General features: G+C 42.4%; 1 protein-coding gene across 1 annotated transcript in view; it reads left to right on the top strand.

The window, feature by feature from the left end:
* Nucleotides 1-19,169, top strand: part of CHL1 (cell adhesion molecule L1 like) — a 98,032-nt gene extending 78,863 nt beyond the window's left edge. Inside the window, exons 19-27 of the mRNA XM_053989270.1 lie at nucleotides 945-1,167; nucleotides 2,381-2,496; nucleotides 2,652-2,856; nucleotides 3,087-3,209; nucleotides 4,649-4,828; nucleotides 10,742-10,903; nucleotides 11,543-11,674; nucleotides 12,408-12,480; nucleotides 14,310-19,169. Of these exons, the coding sequence (XP_053845245.1) occupies nucleotides 945-1,167; nucleotides 2,381-2,496; nucleotides 2,652-2,856; nucleotides 3,087-3,209; nucleotides 4,649-4,828; nucleotides 10,742-10,903; nucleotides 11,543-11,674; nucleotides 12,408-12,480; nucleotides 14,310-14,526 (1,431 nt within the window). The 3' untranslated portion in view covers nucleotides 14,527-19,169. The remainder of the gene's footprint in view (nucleotides 1-944; nucleotides 1,168-2,380; nucleotides 2,497-2,651; nucleotides 2,857-3,086; nucleotides 3,210-4,648; nucleotides 4,829-10,741; nucleotides 10,904-11,542; nucleotides 11,675-12,407; nucleotides 12,481-14,309) is intronic.
* Nucleotides 19,170-19,424: the final 255 nt, after the last annotated feature.

Genomic DNA, 19,424 nt, shown 5'->3' with positions numbered 1-19,424 from the left:
TTTGCCTCAGACATCCCAAAGGTCTTCACAGCAGAGCAGAGCAATGGGAATTTTTGCAGATCCCCCAAATTTAGGTCTCCCCGTGCATGAGGAACATCAAAGGGGAATAACTTTCTACTGGTATTTGATGCTATTTCCTGTCAGACCTCTTAGATACAAACCAGCTATTATGTATTTCATATTTGCCTATATTTAAATATTATTAAAGGCAGCCTATGTGGTGGGAAACGCCCACAGCTGTTCCAGTGTTTAGCTTTTTTGGTAGGGTAGGTGATTATTTAACTTTCTTAATTAAAGTAGTGCATTTTCAGAGAAATAAACTCAACTTGAGGATGTGTCATGACAAGCTATTGGTATACATCTCCTAATATTTTATAAATTCATGTTAATTAGATGGAAACCCTGCTGGGATGAATTCTCCAGTTGATTGGTAAAAGCAGAGTGGCCCAGCAGTTGCACATTAAATGTCCAGGCATAATTTCAACCATTTGGTGTGTAGTTAGAACAAATCTAAATTTTAATGACCCAACTTGCTGTGCTACATAAAATTCTAGGATAAAATGCAAATTTTATCTCTGCTAAAAGGCACACACAGCCTTATGCCAAACTATGCAATTCAGTAGTGCTGAAGGCATGTGGTTTTACCTCACACAGGAAAACCTGTGGCAAAACAAACCCTGATGTGTGTAGGAGGCAGAAACACAGCTCCTAGCAATTAATCTGGATTTTAATCCAAGCCTTTCACCCTCCTTTCTCTTGAAGTCATGTTGTTGTTGTTCCAATCATCCTCAAATTAAAATGACAGCAAAAACTCAAAGCTTGGGGGTTTTGCCCCTTTTCTGTCCCAGTGTTGTAACACACATTCCAAAACCATCCCACTCCCCTCAGCTGCTGGTTTGTGACTACAGCAAAGGCAGACAAGACCTCTTTTAACTTTTCCCCAGCCACTGAAGCCCACGGAAAGGAACGGGCCGGGGCTGGAGTACAAGGTCAGCTGGAGGCAGCGGGGCGTGGAGACCGACTGGAACGAGGAGCTGGTGAAGAAGCACTCCCTGAGCGTGCGGAACGTGCCCACCTTCGTGCCCTACGAGATCAAAGTCCAGGCCGTGAATAATTTAGGATCTGGCCCGGAACCAAACATCACCATTGGATATTCAGGAGAGGACGGTGAGTGGCAGGAGCTTGCCTGTAAAAATGGGGGTTTCTTGTGCTGCAGAACGCTCGGGCGTGGAGTGATGGATTGGGCAGCCCAAAGTTTCTGGAGTGCCAGTGCTCAGCCTGATGGGTCCATGAGGCATGGACGTGACCCGTGCTGGGTGCCTGGACGCCAGCCTGCTGGAGTGTGAGGGGTTTTTTTGGAAAGGTCACTTGTGCTCTCATTAATCTCAGTTGTTGGCTGAGTCTGGGTACTTGTTTGAAGGCCACAGTCCATGAGAAGTCTCTGAAGTGTAGCAGTCGGGTTGTACTTGGTAGGGAAAAAAATCTTTGGGCTCTCTGAGGCTTGACCCAACAGTTTAATGCTGTCAGAAGTTAAATACTTGGACAATTAGGGACAAACTTGCAGGCACTGAGTGTTTGAGTGAATTTGCAGACAAAGCCACATTCCCACATGTGCTGGTGTTTCCTGCTAAACACCATGAGTTAATGAAGAATGTGTCATCTTCTCCAGCCTGGGTTTCTGCCTCTTGGTTTTCCATGGCTCCCAAATGGAGTTTCAGTGCTGGAAATGGACTTGGTAGTGGTCAGACAGGAGAATCCCCACTGCCCAGCCAGAGGTGGGAACAGGAACATCTGGTGGTGCAGAAGAGGTGGTGAATAGTGAGAATGAGGAGAAAGAAACTGCACAGCATGTTTATTTTCTTTGTCTCTCTGTGATGAATCTAATTTTGCATCTACCAGTGGAAAATCTTCCTCGCAATTCAGTTGTCAATGGATCAAGGCCTCCTTTTTTTCAGGCACTGTAATAGCTCTCTGTGTTATGCAGTGATTAAAATCCTACTGTTTAATGAGCTGAGTTGTAAAATGAAATTGATTATAAAAAAACCTTTATGATTGCCTTCTTGAGTGCCATGTTAATCATTTTTTTTATTCTTCTCACTGCTGTAAGCATTGCTTGAAACAGGAAATCATAAATACTGGTGCAGAAATTCATGTGTCCCAGTACACATGTATCTCAACCCTCAGCAGAAAAATACAGAAAAATAATGTTTATTGGCCCATTCCACCCACTGGATGCAGGTGTAATGGCTTTTTGCTTGCCCACAGTGAGACTGCATGAAGTGGCACAGCTGAAGCTGGAAAGCCAAGCCCTGGAGCTGTGAACAGTGTGAATCTGGGCTTTTGGAAGTGTTTTTAACACCTGGGACTTTTGTTTTTGCAGTTCCAGATGCTGCTCCTTCAGGCGTGTCAGTGGAGGTTGTGAACAGCACCCTGGTCAAAGTCTTCTGGTTTGGGATACCAAGGGACAGAGTTCGTGGGCACTTAAGAGGCTACAAGGTTACAAATCTCTCTATAAGTATTTGTATATAGCTGAATAAATTATTAAATAATTGCAGATTGCAATCTCTCGTTTTTGGGAAGGTGGGAGAGATCATGATCATGCTCATCCCCATACGACATAATTTGTTATAGAAATCCCAATCTCCTCGCAGGTCAGCTGGTGGAAAACAAGAAGCATGCTGGATGGAAAGAGGCATCACCCAGAGAAACACTTCCTGACGTTTGTAGGAGACAGGAACTCTGGGATGATTCCTGGCCTGGAGCCGTTCAGTGAATTCCGCTTGACAGTTTTGGCTTTCAACTCCAGAGGAGATGGCCCTGAGAGCTCCCCCGTGGTGTTTGAAACTCCAGAAGGAGGTAAGACAAGAGGAAAATATGGGATGGAGGGTCATAAATTGAAATTGTCCTTGGGACAAGGTGAGTTGATTCCCTTATTTAAAGTGATAGTAAAAACTCCACTATTTGTAGAACCCTTCACTCAAAAGGGGACCTGTAGGTGTTGAGCTACATTATATCCTCATTTAACAAGAATTTGTAGGGACAGACCCGTTCATTCTCCTCTGAAAGCTCATCCCTGTGTCTTCCAGTCCCTGAACAGCCACGTTTTCTCAGGATCCTGAACTTTGACAAGGACTCAGTCACTCTGTCCTGGGGACTTCCCAAGAAAGCCAATGGCCACCTCACTGGCTACATTCTGCAGTACCAGATAAGTATGTGCCTCGTTTGCTTTGAGTTCAGAATTGAAGCAGGATCAGTTAAGGAAAATTCCCAGCTGTGATGTGCACAGAGGCTGCCAGAGGGCAGCCTGCAGTTTTCCACGCAGTTTTCCGTGCCTATTTTTTTTTTTTTTTTTCCTGTGGAAACCCCCATTGCTGCCATTCCCTGTCCCACATTTATGGGCTGATTCAATTATTTCATATTGGCAAATTACACCTAATGTAGTGGCTAAAAAGGCCCATAAATTGTAGGTGCATTTTACTGGAGTGAAACTCATTTAATACGAAGGGAATTGTGATGAGAGCACTCTATGAAGCCACATTAATGTAGATCTGCACGTTATATCAGGGGGTTTCTTCCCCCCTAAGGTGCCTCAGCAGAAACACAAAGGATCACCTGAGTCATGGTGTTGAGTAATCAACTGAAAACAACCAAATACCAGGGGAGTTCTTTCTTTCTGCTGAGGAAAGAAATGAGAAACAAAGACAACCTCAAGCAAGACCCAGTACTTAGCCCAGACTGCCACAACACCAGTTGTGTGGTTTGGTGATAATTCAGTGTATTTTACATGTTCTTTGAGGCTGGAAAAGGATGAGTCTGTGCCCTATTTATATATATTAAAAAAAAAAAAAATCACCCATGTACTTTACACTTCTCTCTACTGGTAGCAGAACTGATCCGATGCCTTTGCATCTGGATCTTCCCTTTGGTTTTGCTGATTATGGGCAGAGAATGGATTTATTTACAGGACTCTAGACTGGCTCAGTTTGGAAGGGAACACAGAGTCATCTCGGTCATCCCACAGCACAGGAATGTGTCCAGATAGCTCTGGAATATCCCCAGTGAGGGAGACCGCACACCTTCTCTGGTCTCTGTTCCAGTCCTCCGCCACTGCACAGGGAAGTTCTTCCACAAGTGTTCAGGTGGAACTTCCTGGGCATCAGTTCCTGCCCATTGCTGGGCACCACCAAGCACAGCCTGGTCCATCTTCTGACGCCTCCCTTCAGCTATTTCTGTGTATTTATAAGATCCTCTCTCCATTTTCTCACAACCCCTCCTTCAGCTGCCAGCTCTGAGGAGCCAGAGCAGCTCTCAGCACACCAACCGCCCTCTGAGCTGCCGGTAAAAGTTTGCAGATGTTTGGAAGCAAAGCAAGGAGCAATTCGTGGATATTTAATGATCTAGGAGACAGTCCTTCTTACCTCCCTCTCAGGCTGTGCATATGTGCAATCAGAGAGCTTTTCAAGAGCAGTGATAGCTCACCGAACCGCTGGGAGATGGGCACGGAGGACATAAACCCCATTTAACACGGACGGGAAGGGCGCCTACACTCACCCAGCCTCCCTCCTCCCCTCTCCCTGCCGACTGCTCCCTCCTGGGGGTGCTCAGGACACGTTTCCGTGGCTCTGACCGAGGTGCTCTTCCCTTGCAGTCAACGAGACGCACGAGGTGGGCGCCGTGAGCAACGTGAGCGTCGCCAACCGCTCGGCGCTGAGCTGGCGCCTGGCGGGGCTCAGCCCCAGCACCAAGTACAAGTTCTACATCAAGGCCTGCACGGCCAAGGGCTGCGGGAAGGCGGCCACTGAGGAGGGGCTGACGCTGGCCCAAGGCAGTAAGTTCACAAAATCCGGTTCGGTGTGGAGGAGCTCTGAGAATAGCGGGAAAATACTGCGTGTAGGTAAAACCTTACAAAATTGGGGCCTTGTTACCCTTGCAAAATCATGGCTGGGGCCTGCTGCTTCAGCTAAGTAGAAAAGGACTGTGGGAAAGTGACTCAGCTGAATTGGAGGTAGGAAAACGAGTTATAGAGCCACGACGTGCTCACATCGTGGTTTATGGCGGTTGGGTGAATTACATTCGTTGTGCTTAAATGGAACGCAGCTGATAACAGCCTAACTGCTTTAAAAGGTCTGGTTTGTGCAATAAGGAGCTCTCCTTTGCACCTGCCTGGGGACTCTGCATTACTCTGCTTTTCTGTAATAGAAAAATCCATCGAGAATAATCCAGGCTTGACATTTCCTTTGTAATTAGGGGAAGTAAGTTTGTTTTCTTTGCCGTGAGAGCAGTCAATGGACTTTTTAATGTGGCCATGGTGTTCTTCAGGGAAGCAGAGCTCATCTGTTTCATTTTGCTGTGCAGTCCTGTTTCTGTTCCCACCCATCAACTCCTTAAGCCATGCTGGAATAAGTGAATTGCATTCAGGCATGAACAGAAAATTGAAGATGCAGATAATCTGTTCTCAGTAATATTATAAAAACAAATTCTGCCCATGCATGAAGATGGGGGACTGCCAGCAACATTAGGGTCAGCTGTTTGACATGGAAAATCCTGATAAACATCAAGTTGACTGCATTTGCTCCATTATTTATGATTATTTTATCAGAGACCAGGAGTGAGTGTTTGTGTGCCACTTACACCCTGTGCTGAAGCACTGATGTTCAGTGATTTGAAGGAAAATCCCAGGCACTCTATGATAGCTCATCTTTCACTTTCAGCTGAAATGAAATAAAATGAAATAAAATGTACTGTGCTCAGCAAGTCTGAGAACTCCACAGTACTGAGGAGCAGCTCCTTGCTATTAATCAGAAACCATTGCTGTGCACTTACCCCGGGGAAGGAGAAAGAGAATGTGATAAGCAAAAGAGTCCTGACTGCATCATTTTAGCAAAGATAACAGTGTGCAGCAATGTTGATGGAAAATAGAAAAATGGCCCATGTGCTGTTGGACTTCTAAGTTGCAGAATTATTTTCAGTTACTGGTAAAACAGGAAAAATGTGTTTTAAACCTTAATGTCCCAGTTCCACATGCAGTCAGGAACTGCCATTTGTTTTCCCAAGTAGTAAAACTCCTTCTCAACTCTCTTTTGGCCTCCAGTCTCACTGTAGGATACAGGTACTCACTTGGTAGCAACTATTAATCACCATGATTTATTCCTCATTAAGAAAAGAAAAATACTTCTTTTTTCTCCAAGATAAAAATACCCCATTTCCCCTCATTAGCTGCCTTTTCTGGCCTTCATTGGGCAACCAGAATAATGTGTTTTGACTCCTGGAAATAACCTTGTCACGGTTTAGAGATGTTGACATTCATTTTGTTCTCATTCTCTACTTTCCTAAACTCTGTTTCAGTGGTGGCAACACCTGATTCTTGTGAAATATTCTTAGACTAGAGCAGTATAATTAATGAAAGCTGCAAGGGTTCAGTTCTATGATTTATGTGTGCTCCTTGCTGCTTCTCAAGCCACCCTAAATTAGGGCACTGCATCTGTCACTGAGATGCCATTAGAGTTCTGTGTCATTATTTGCTGGCTAAATTGTTCAGGTATTTTTCACCTAAACATGATAGGCTGAAAAAAAATTTTAAAATCACTCTTTTCAGTGACCTCCTTGGGGTTTTAAGCTGTGGTTTGGGGAGCGAGGCAATTGCTCAAAATTAAAACAATCTCTCTTTTTGAAGGAGGGGAGTGATTTCAGAAGTCAAAGTTTATCATTTCAAATGACCCACGTAAATGGCAGATATAAAATGTGGTGCCCTCTGAAATGAAACTCCATGATGGAGCACTCCACGTTTCTTTGGGGGTTGATTCAGTGATTCTATAACCACTCTGTTCCAGTTTAATAATAAACCCATAAAGCTCTCGTTGTTCATTTTAAGGCTTTGGAAACTTCCACTGCTGCAATTCAGCCTTTGCCATGGGTATTTCAGAATTTCACAATGCAATCTGCCAGGAAAGTGGAAATGTTGAGGTGGCAGCTCAACATCTCCATCAACATTCATTCACTTTTTTTTTTTTAACTTGATGTCCATCACTGCTGTTGCTTTATTTGCAGTTATCACTGTTACTGTTGTCTGGAATTAGGAAGAAAAAGGAATTTCCTTATTTAATATGTGTGAGGATTTGTGTAGCACCACTGAAAACAAATCTGTACAGGAAAAATAACTCAGAAATGAAATCCTTATAGGCAACCTAAGATCTTTATCATTTCTTGATAAAATGATTCTTGAACCTGAGCAAAAGGGGACTTAGATTGTACTGCAAAATAAATAATAGCTTAATTTCTGTGATTTTATCTTGGTTTCATTCCACAGAAGAAGATATGTTGTCCTTAGAAAATTACTATAATCTCTGTCTTCATATTTTCAGGCAGTATGTCTTAAATGACCTCCAAACTAATTAATTTTCCCCTTGAAAATGTCAATTTCCCCAAGATCATTAGCCCTCAGAAACAGAACACAAAATAATGTTCTTCCAGAAGTGAAAAGATTAATTTAATGTAGCAGCCCTTCTTTAACACAAAGCTCCTTTTCATCTTGCCACCAGTGTTGCTCAGGGATTACCAAACACATATTACATGTTGAGAATTATCATTGTGCGTCCAGAAATCCAAGCATTAATGAGAAATTCATCCACATGAAGCCACACAGTTGTAGGTTTATTCTCCAGAGAAGCCAGGAAATAAAAGTTCACCAATTTCATTATATTCCAGTGGCTGTTGGCATGTAATTCCCAAAGGCTTTTGCAAAATTTTAGGGAGAGGCTCCTGTCCTTCAGGACCAGAGTAACCATGTGGAACAAGACATGTGGGTTCAGCTCTCTTTTGCCATGGGCACAGCAGAAAAGGAATAATAAAAAACCTTTCCTGTATATAACTACTGGTGCTGTTAGCAGCAAACCCTATTTTTTCGCTCACAATCAAGACAATCTAAAGAAATCGGTGCAAATTTCTTGATCACCACCTCACCTATCAATTTTTCTCAATAAATTTTGCGTACAACAGGTTGGCTAATCTCTGTAGTATAAAATAATCCAAATTTAACATGAATTACCTCCTGCATTGAAAAGCCCTGAAAATGAAGGATATTTGTGCTGCATATTTATGCATTTTTAACAGCCAGGCAGCAGGGGAAAATTAATGGAAGTTCAGCTTTGCATTTATTGCAGCAGATGTATTTAGACAGGTATGGTTATAAATTAAGATGCTGCCCACAATTAGTATTTAGCTCTCAGACTGACAGGTTTTTTTTATGTAAGTATATTTTATAACAGATGTGCTAACTTTTGGAGAACACTCTGGAAAATCTTCAGGGGTGGTTTCTATTGTTTTTCCCTTTATACCATAAGCTTCTATAAAAAATGTGTGTTCTGTTCTCCTCATAAATCTTGGAGCCTGGTAGGAATATTGTAACATTGCAGTTCAGTGTTTAATGTTCATGCAAGTCCCATGGTGTGGCTGATAAATAGTGGGGGAAGATGAGAAATGCTGGTGATATGCCTTTATTACTAATGCTCCTTCTCCCTTATTGGAGATTAAAAACCCAACCCAACTGCTTTCAATTTTCTGCAGCTAATTCCTGCAGCTTTCAGGATGTTCCTGGCCTTCGAGAATGTGGAGCTTTGCCTTATCTGTGTATCTTTGCTTTTATTTTTCAGGAGGCCACACTGTTTTTTCTATTCCAGCCACCAACCCTGCCCCCATTAGCAAAGCTTTCTGCTCTGTAGGGCGCCTGTTGGCTGTGTCACACAGACCAGGGAGAAATGGCATGGAAAAAAAAAAACAACAACTTGTAATCACCCAGCATTGACACCTGTTCTGAGTTTTAAAGGAAAAAAAAAGAGTATTTTGGGATAGGAGATGCTAAATGGAGAGTTGTTGCTAAATTCCCAGTGCCAGGTTAGGCTGGGCTCATCCTCATCCCAAAAGGTCCATCCCAGTCCTAAGCTGCTCCGTGTGCCAGGGCAGCTGCAGCATCAGACAGAGATGAGCAATAAGCAGACAGAAAAAGGGGTTTTTTTTTCAGCCATCTCACTTCCCTCTTTCTGCTTCTCTGAAGAGCTGATGGTTCAGAGAGAGACTGGAATAAATAAGGGGCAGAGAGGGACTGGTAAAGCTGGTTTAAGAATATGAACCACAAACCACCTGCCTGGAGCTCAAGGTTTAGGATTTACTTCCCAGGAATTCAGGAGAAATTCTTCCTTAGGAGGCTGTTGGTATGAACATTTTGGGTCATGTAGTTTCCAAGTCATGCACAAGTGTTAGTGGTATTTAACAGATATTGGGTTGAAGGTTTGTGCTCATTCCAGTTCCTTTATGGATAATATTCCCTTTTTTCTGATGCCTTGATTTTAGAGCATGTAATTAAAATGTACCTGTGGTATCCCTTTGCCTAATTTTCGGTTTGATTAAAAACTATAGCTGGGTTTCATATACTTCATTTAGCAAAAATTACCCATAGATGGATTAATTTATACTAATGAGCTGTGCTTCAGTATCAGCAGCGTTTCAGCTGGATGTGTTCTCTCTGGTCCCAGTGGTCTGCTCATTTAACTGCTTATTGTAATACATGGAGAGTTGCCTTTAAAAACTTATCCTGAACTGCTGCTTTGACTGTGCTTGGATTTATCTTAATCTTTTTTCTTTTTTTCCCTTCAGCTGTCAACTCAGCCTTAATCTCCAGCAGCTTCTTGCTTTGCTTATTTACTAGTTAGAGTATTAATGAGCATTGTTCTCCTGTCAGTGCTAATTGGCCGAGTAGTTTTCAGATTATACTTTGTGCTTTTAGATGGCTTTGGACAAAACAGGCAAATCAGGCACCTAAGAACAAATCAAGAATTATTTTTATTAAGTGCAGCCCCCCCAAATTTCTCCCCTGTCATCGAGGACAGGGACACTTCCATGTTGTAAGAGATCCCTCCATGTCACACACAGTTCTGAATTTGCTGAGCAGGCTGTTCATGTCCAGGCAGTGATTGTCAGCTCCTGTAACATCCTTTCTCCTGCTTTCCACAAAAGCTGTTCTGAAAAACCTTATTTAATGCCCACAATCTGAATGCAGACGGGGCTACAGAGGTGTTTTGCAAATAACAAGGTTCCATAACCAGAACTAGTGGAATTTGCCTTCTCCTAATCAAATATTAAACTCATCAGCAACACTTAAAATGCCTAAATGTCCATTTACAGGCAAATTGTTGAGTTGTTTCTAAACCAGTGCTTTGTGCAGGCGTTGTGGAATTTAAAAGGACACAGAAAATCACTGTCAGGAGAGAAGCAAGCACAAATCCCACTGTTAATTTTTTCTGGGAGACATATAAGGATCCATATCCAGCTAACAAGCTGTCTGTGCTTCCCTGCTGAGTTCAGTTCAATGGGAGAAGCATCAAACCCCAGATTATCCACACAAAGCAAGCCCGTTTGCAAGTTGTAATTTTTTAAGCAGGCATTAGTTAAAGGAGATCCATAATCCCCCATCAATATTAACTTTCATCCTGGGAGATGTACAAACCCCTTCCTAAACATCAGGATTACTCTGGACTGCTGTTGATTTCATCTGATGGAACACTAAAAATCAGAGGGAATGTTTGGGGGTATTTTTTTTTTTTTTTTTCCTTTGGAAAATCAGATTGCCTGATGCCAAATGTTTAAAATGACGTGTTGTATTTGTCTGTTGTTTGTAACTGTGCATTTCCTAGGCTTCTTGTCCATGAATGCCATTAATCCCTATGCCTTGAATGTGTGCATTCCGTAGGTAAAGGCAGCGGCAGGATTTCAGACGCAGTAAAGCCCACCCCAAAGTTTCAGCCCAGCGAGGCCCTTGAGCCTGGCACTGAGTACACAATCCGCCTAGTGACTAAGAACTGGGTGGATAACAATAGCATTTTTGAAGATGTAATTGAGACCAGGGGGAGAGGTGAGACACGAAGCCCTTCGAGGTGCTGAACGTTTGTTTTTTCCATGTGAATCGATGCTGAGGTTCCTGTGCCGTGTGAGTGTCCCAAACTCATCGTTCCGTGCTGTGGCGTTGAGTTTGGCCCTTGCAGTTGAATCCCATGGCAGCACAAACACATCCCAGGTTCTTGGCTGAACCCTGTGCTATACAACAGCCTGGGACAGTCCCAAACCTTCACAAACCTGTGCAACGTGAGAGGGCAGCTGGGATAAAGCCCCTTAAGTGGCCAGTTTGGTGATTTGCTTGTACTGGGGGCACTTTTACCTCTCTCTCTTTCGCAAAACTGCTTTTGCATGAGAGGCTTAACAGCTCTGTGCTCAGCTTTCCTGTGTGGTGCTAATCCTGTGAGTCAACTGCTCTCTCAGAGCCGCCTTGCCAAGTGTCTGTGTTGTCCCTTGTCACCTGCACGCTCCCCTCCAGTCCCAAATGTCACACTCTGGACACATTCCGGCCTCGCGCTGAAGTTGAGCACCATCAGTAGCGATAGACTGAGTCCATTAAGGTCCAGAGAGGGACGTGATGTGTTCGTGTTATCGTGGGGTGCTGCTCTTTCCCTCTGATTAATTTCCTCCCTTTTTGCTCCTCTGCCATCTCCCCAAGCCTACGCTGGCATTTACGAGGGGATTTCCACCCAGGGCTGGTTCATCGGGCTGATGTGCGCCATCGCCTTGCTCACCCTGCTGCTGCTGACAATTTGCTTTGTCAGAAGAAATAAAGGAGGCAAATATTCAGGTAAATGGATTTATTGTCCTTTCCCCATGTTCACACGTTAATAACTAACATCCTTCAGAGGTTTCTCTCTGGGGGCCGCAAGGCCGCGAGCGCAAACATCCAATTAGGATTTGTAGCTTTTGATAAATATCCACAGAAGGGATTTTAATGAATGTAAGTGGAGCTGTGCTGTGTGCTGGCCACAGAGCCTGCAAAGGCCTTTCCCAGCACTCCTGGAATATTCCAGCATTTAATCCAGCAAGATCCTTGCTGACAGGAGTCCCTGCCCGCCTTCCACCTGGGAACTGCTGCTGGACACGTGGACAGAGCTTCCACAGGCAGGTTAACAGTGGAATATTTTGCTAAAAATTACCTCTGTCACTATCCAAGCAGTGAGTAAGGATTTAGGTAAATGTACTGGCTGCCCAAAGAGGTGATGGATGCTCCATCTCTGAAAACATCCCGTGCCAGGTTGGATGGGGCTTGGAGCTGCCTGGGATAGTGGAGGGTGTCCCTGGTGGCACTGGATGGGATTTAAGGTCCCTTCCAACCCAAACCATTCCATGATTCTATAAATACTTGCTTATAATCAATTAGGGAATGGTCCCAAACTCTTGGAAGCTCACAGGTTGTGTCCAGCCAGCTCCAGGCCAGGCTGGAGGTGAGAGCAGATGGTTTTCCCATTGCCCCTGGGAAAAGAAGAATCCATGGCAGAACACAACACAGAGATCTGTCCTTTATTTTATTTGTACAGTGAAAGAAAAAGAAGATTTGCATCCAGATCCCGAAGCTCAATCAATAAAAGATGAAATCTTTGGGGAATATAGGTAAATAGGACCTGCTTTCACGAGCCTTTGTGTTTCTTGGGGTTTTGTTTGTTTCCAAATGCCATCATTATTCGGGACATTTTTATGGCATGCAATTAATGCTGTTTTTCATTTTCAAAGCAAACCTCATAGGAGTGGATAAGAGTAGGAATATAAAGGTATATCCAGTATTTTTCAATCCATCCAAGCTGGGATATAAGGAAATGTTGATGTATTGGTGGTTATTTTTCACTTTTTTGTTGTTTTTTTTTTAATTAGCATTGTATGAATAATGTAAATATATATGATAATCTGGGGTGCTGCTGAAAAGCCCACTGAAGTCAATGGGTTGAATTCTATGTCTTCAGTGGGTTTTTGAAACTCAGACCCAAATCACATAATATGGGGAATTTTGGGGAAGAAAACAAAGAAAAGTTTGGAATATGGTAAAAAAATATTAAAAAACCAAACATCTCTCTACAGAAATCCCTGTAGGAGAATTGAAATAACCACTTTGGCTGCTTTAAAATAACTAAAACTTCAAGCAATATGTAATTGTGATGTGAAGGAAAATACATAATTATAAGAACCATACTGGAAAACTGGTGTTGCTGCCCTTAAGGGCATAAAATTGCTGTTGAAATCCCACCTATATATACTACATTATTTGTACTGGAGTAGGGCTTTTTTTTTCTGCATAATTTCATCTTTATTTAATTTTTAATGCTTTCTAATGGGACAAATATTTAGAAAGGTAAGAAAGCCCTGAGGTTAATAACTTTGACCCCCTCCTTTCCCCCTGAAATCCAAACTTGTCTTTTTTTCTGAGGACAAATGCTCTGTTCAGAAAAGTAGTGATTTTTTTTTTCTGTGTTGCTTATGCACATATTGAGTCCATCCTGAAGAAATGAAGCTCGGGTTCATTTCTCTGTCCCTGCTTAGATAAAATTGCCAAAGATTTGAAACTGAGCTGGCATTAGCAGCAAGGGCTGTACTTGAGTAATTATGTCCCTAATCCAGACACCTAATTTTTTATTTTTTATGAAGTTTTTTTATACAATATTTTAATATTTTCCCAATCCCCCCAAATGTCCTCTTCTTGTTCCTCTTCTGTAGAGCCATTAGGAGGAATGGCCAGCGAAATTCCCCTTTTTTTCCCAGAATTTTTGTGGTGGGCCTGTCCTTTTTCATGAAATTTTCACTGGACAGAGACTGCAGATGCAGACATTGATTCTACTTTGTTTTTTTCCCAGTTCTTCCCCCTTAGCAGAGGCAAACTCCAGTTTTACTCTGGTAAAATAAAATGGCAGCAGAAAAAAAGGGGAAAAGCACCCTTATTAGTCATTTAAACTCAAAGGGATGCCCCCAAAGCAGTGAGATGTGACCCACTGAAGTGATACCACTTCATTCACCCACCTCAAAAGGAAAATGAAATAAATAGGCCCTGAATGTTGTCCAGTGTTTTGTAAAATGAGAAGTGTCTCTCTGTGGGGTTCCAAAGATTTGACATCAGCCCTGGTGGCTGGAACAGAGCCCTCCCATCCTTTCCAGCATTCCCTTTTCCTTCCCCCTCCCTTTCTGTCCATTCTGTCTGCCCAAGACAAAAAGGCAAAAAACCCCAAATAGATGGGTATTGATAATGCCCATTTACCAATTAATTTGTTGGAATCATGACAAAATCCCGTGTGGGGGAGCTCAGGTGTGCGAGGAGCAGGGCAGGACTCAGAGGGTCAGATCATCCTCGCTGTACCACCCACGGGTCCCTCACTCTCCCCTTCCCAAGCCAAGGGCAGTGTCCCTCCTTGCCAGTGCAAGGCAGATTTTTGGAAAGGCATCTCTTTATTTTGTAGTGACAGCGATGAAAAGCCGCTGAAAGGCAGCCTCCAGTCACTTAACGGGGACATTAAAGCCACTGGAAGTGCTGATAGTCTGGTAGATTATGGAGAAGGGGAGCATGGCATGTTCAATGAAGATGGTTCATTTATTGGAGCTTATTCTGGATCTAAGGAAAAAGGATCAGTGGAAAGCACTGGGAGTTCTACGGCGACTTTTCCTCTGCACGCCTAAAACGATTGGTGTTTAATTGTGGTGTCTATCCTGGTTAGCTCCCACAGTTACCTCGTGTGCTGGGGAGCAGGGTGCCAGTTGAGCCAGTCAGGAAAATCCTGACGTCCAGGTAATACAAAAACGAGTCACTGCCACTAAAAGATGATTTTTCCTTCCTATGTGTTTTCTTCTCAATAAAACAGAGTATTTTTTTTTTTTTTTCTACACGATGTGTTAGTCTGAGCAAACCAGAGTTTGCTCTGGTGGTACATCTGTGTCCTTACCTGCTGCTCCAGCTGTTTCTTAGGCTTGGAATATGTTTCTCTGTGTAGTATTTTTGCCCTGTATGGCTGTTGTCACAGGTGTGTGTGTAAAATTCCCTCATGCCCAAGATAATGGCACCAACAGAACCAGGTTACTCTGCAAAGTGACACAACGAGGAAAATTAGAATTTAAAATACCAGAGAAATATATTCTATATATTGTATATTTTTTTTCCTAAAGAATTGAACCCCTTTGTGTATGATATTCAAAAAAACTGTTTTAGTGGTTACAGCTGACTTCCATTACCAATACTCAGAAATGCAGCTTTACCCACAGGAGAGTGTGGGTGAAGCTGCTGCCCAGTAGCTGGCACTATTTCCTTAAATAAGTAAAGCTGCAGCTCTTTCCTGTGGCAAGGCAAAACAGGGTTCCCATCCACCATCACTCGAAAGATTTTTAATTTTTCCCAGTGGCAAGCTGCATTTCTAAGCAAACTCCTTGGTGTCTGTCTCATATCTGTATATTTGTGAGCTAGCCAACATTTCATGGAGACGTTGTACATATGATATTAATATTGACACAAGTCCAGAGCAGCCTGGTTTTATTTTGAACTGAGACATGTTGCTAGCATGGGTCTGTATAGCTGTGTAGGAATGAGTAGATTTGCTTCTCAATATGGATTTGGACCAGCAAAATTAGTTTTCAGGAGTTGTGTGTATAGGAATCATCCAAACCTCTCACCATTCAAGCAGCACCTAAACTAGACCTACCTGAATTTCAAGAGTTCGTTTCTTTTCAGCCTAATCACTGTTAAATAAACAAAAAAAAAAAAACAAAAGCAAAGAGAAAATATTATGGTAGAGTTTCTTTTCCTATTTTGTTGACTGAGTGCTGGTTTAAATCTGGTTCTTTGCCTCTCCAACACTAACTCAGCCGAGCTGTACAGCACATTTTTTTGGTCTTTTTGTATTGGAATCTCCTGAATCTCTTTTTAACAGCATTTGTATTTTTGAATCTGCTTGTTTGAGTAGAGCATCAACGTGGCTTCATTTCTTCTGTCACTCCCATTATAAAAGTTTTTCAGTAGTTCCTGCACGAGGAATAGATCCTAAAAGCTGTTTGGCATATAGCAATTAGGCAAATATCCCCAAATGGCTCCTCCATGATTTCAGTGGAAGAAAGAGAGGAAGCAAGAATTACTCACGTGGTTCTGAGTTTCCAGCAAGGGCTACAATTAAGCCCAGGGAAATGCAGATTTTTTCCCAGTGGAAGGGCTGTGGATCCCACACAGCTCCCCCCAGGCTGGGGCTGCTGCTCCTCAGAGCTTGGCAGTTTCTGGAAGCCTTTGGTGCTCAAGCTTCTGCTTATCTGTGCCTCTTTTTGGGGTTTTAACTGGAGCTTTTAAGGGCTTTTTATGTAACCCCTATTTGAGAAAAGCAAACCCCAAACAGCCACCCCAAAAGCCCCATTCAGGCTATGAGTATAAAACGGTGAGTGAAAATCTGCCCTCAATCAAAAATTATCCCATCCCATATCAGTGACCCACATTGTTCACTTTTTATTACTTATAAAGTTCTATTTTCTGTATTTCACTCAATCCAAACACTGAAGAGGTCCAAAAGCCTTTTAGGTTTTTTGGGGGGAAAAAAAGGAATTTTCCAAAGAAGGTAGTTAGAGAATTAGAATTAGAGAAATGTGAAAATTGGCATCTCATCAACAGAGACATTTCCCAGCAGCATCTTTATCTGCTGACTCCTGTCTGCTGCAGCCCAAACCAGATAAAATCTAAGAACTGATTAGGCTTGTGACAACCTACTGCTTGCTTTGGGCTGGTTTTAATGTGTTTCCTTTGGGAATCATCTGCAGTGATCAAGGCTCTTTGAAAATTAGGCAATAAAATGGGGGTGGGCTCCCCCAAATCCTCACTTTGGGCTGGAGGGGCTGTGTCTGAACACACCCATCAAATTTTCCTGTGGAGCACTGCTGATAAACCAGACCCCTCATCCCAGAAAATGCTTCTGTTAAACAATATTAAATTCCTCTGTTCAGTTTCAGACCATATTAGTGAGTGTCAAATGATCCAATAATGGATATAAATCCCCCGTGCAGCTCCTGCTCGGTTGCTGCTAAGAGGTGTTTGTGATGTGCTGCTTTTTCCACTCAGATTTTAATTCACAGCCTTAAATCTTAATGTTGGTGTTCCACGATGCCTCAGGACCTAAAAGTCAAACAGGGAGGAAAAAATGTGCAATGGAACCTGGATTTTTGAACACGGGTTTTGAGGAAGATGCCCAGTGAATATTTAACAAGTGACTCAAACTCCCAGGAAATCTCACCCACCTGAGCAGTTTTCTCTTCCCCAGTCATTTATTTTCCTTTTTGTCCTGCATTGGAATTTTTTCTGCTGTAAAGGTACCCTGGAAAGTGCAAGTTAGTGATGGTTTTTTGGAGATTTTTTTTCAAAAGTAAATTAACAGAGCAAGCTGAGGTTTTCCTGAGGAGTTTTTTTTGTCATTGCAGGGAGCTGGGCTGTGTTTTTGTCTTGGTCTGTGCCAGGTGAGATGAAGTGTGACCATGTAGCTCAGTAAAAGTGTCACCAACTGCTCTGCAGCTGTAGAACTTCCTGAGTTGGAAGGAATCCACAAGATCATCAAAGTCCATCTTCTGTCCCTGCACAGGACAGCCCCAAAAATCACCCCCTATTCTGAAATAGTGCATTGAGCATTAAATCTTTGCGTTGGTTTGTTTGGGACTTTTTTAGATTTTTTTTTTTCCTCTGTCCAGGGGTGTTTATTAAAATTAGCTGCTGGAAATCTGTGGGGATTCCATTAATTAACACCTAGCAGGGAATTCCAGCCTGCCTGCTGGGAGGAGGGAGTCCAGCCATGGGAGCAGAACAGGGAATTATTCATTATCCCATTCCAGGCTGTGCTTGGTCCCTTTGGGTCAAGCCAGGATGTAATTCCACCCATCAGGGAGGAGACATTTCCCTGGCCCCACAGATCCAGATTTGGGGATTTAAGCAGCCTCTGGAAGAATAGAGGGAGGGGTCTTGCTGAAAAAGTTGTGCAGTCTTGACTGTGCATAACATGAAACAAATAAAATCAGCTCTTCCTAAATAATGGGGAAAAACCCTCTGTCCTTTCTCCCAAGGGAGCTGTTTGGATTCCCAGAGCAGCATAATATTGATAATTTTTCTCTAATTTATATATATATATATAAATTAATAACATTATCAAGAACTTGCAGGAACAACCCCAGCTTCCCTCTCTGTCAAAATTAGGGGATCCAATCTCCAGAAACCCTCATGGCTCTGCACTCCAGCAGGATAAAAGTACAGCACTGGGCATCAAAGCCCTGCTGGGGCTGGATCTTTAGGAAGTGCAGAATTAGGAATCAAATCAGAAAATTACTTCTCCCCTCTGGATAAAATTGTGTGTTCATGTATAAAAAATTTTAAAAACCTTCGTTGTAACTCTCATCTGAAATGGATCTGATAAGCAAATCATTTAATGATTGATATTTGTTCTGCTGTGCTGATGTTACACAAATTCCAGTGAGTAGCTCTTTTCCTGGGAACTGCTTCCATTGGCTGAATGGCTTCAATCCAGTGCACGAGAGGTTTTCATCAAAGTTTTCAGGCCAATATTATTTTTGACATGAAAACAAATAGTAGCACAATCTTTCTATATATATATTCAGAAAAAAAAAAAAAGGTGAGATTTTTAAACAGTGATTCCACATTTTGTAAAGCAAAGTTAGAATAAAATTCACTGCTCCTTGAGCTTTCGAGAGGAAACCTCAACATTGTTTTTCACAGCCATGATTTTGCAGATGAGAAGTGTATTTAGATTATTTTGCTTACCTGTAAGAACAGATAGACAGAAAGGAAATTCTTCATGGAGAATTCCCTTTGTTTGCCAATGGATCACACCCTCAGCTGCATCTCTGTCAGTGTTTATGACAAAAAATAAAGGTACAAACCACGCTGGAGTAGCAGGACATGTTTACATTGCAGCTCTGGATCTCTCATGTCAAATCTCAAGTGATATGCACTGATTTGTTCTGTTTTCAGGCAGGAGCCCCTCGGGGGGTTTGAGCCAAAGCATTCTGTCTGTTCATTTTTTATTCTTATGGTTCTGACTTTAAACAAGAGACTTTGTAATTTCATGAGAAAAAGATCAAAGCAAATGTGGTGTCACCATCACAATGTTACTTTTTTGGGAGCTAAATGTTAGTGTGCATTGATTAAAGTTTAGAGAAACGTGTTGTACTGTAGTTGCTGTTTGTACCACGCAGATGTGCACGTATGGTTTGAAAAGATATTTTCATTTTACATGAAATACAACTTTGCTAATAAAAGTTTGACTTGTTGTAATCTTCAAAAGCCTTGGCTGAAATCAGCAAGTTTCTTTTGTTTGATTTGGGGGTTTTGTTTGATTCTTCTTTCACTTGACACTGTTTATTTGCTGGGAATCTGATGTAATTGTGACTCACAGCCCTCTCTAGGCTGTGACATGTGAGTGTTTTTTTTTTTAATTTGTTCCACACCAAGGTTGAGCTGCCCTTGGTTTTCACTGGGATTTTTGGACACCATGGATCATCAGCCCTGTAGATATGACACCAAAGCAGGAGGAACCTGACCTGCAAACTGC

This window comes from Vidua macroura, chromosome 13 (genome assembly GCF_024509145.1).
Source record: "Vidua macroura isolate BioBank_ID:100142 chromosome 13, ASM2450914v1, whole genome shotgun sequence".
In the NCBI taxonomy this organism is placed as follows: Eukaryota; Metazoa; Chordata; class Aves; order Passeriformes; family Viduidae; genus Vidua; species Vidua macroura.
This window is presented reverse-complemented; position numbering and strand designations above follow the sequence as displayed.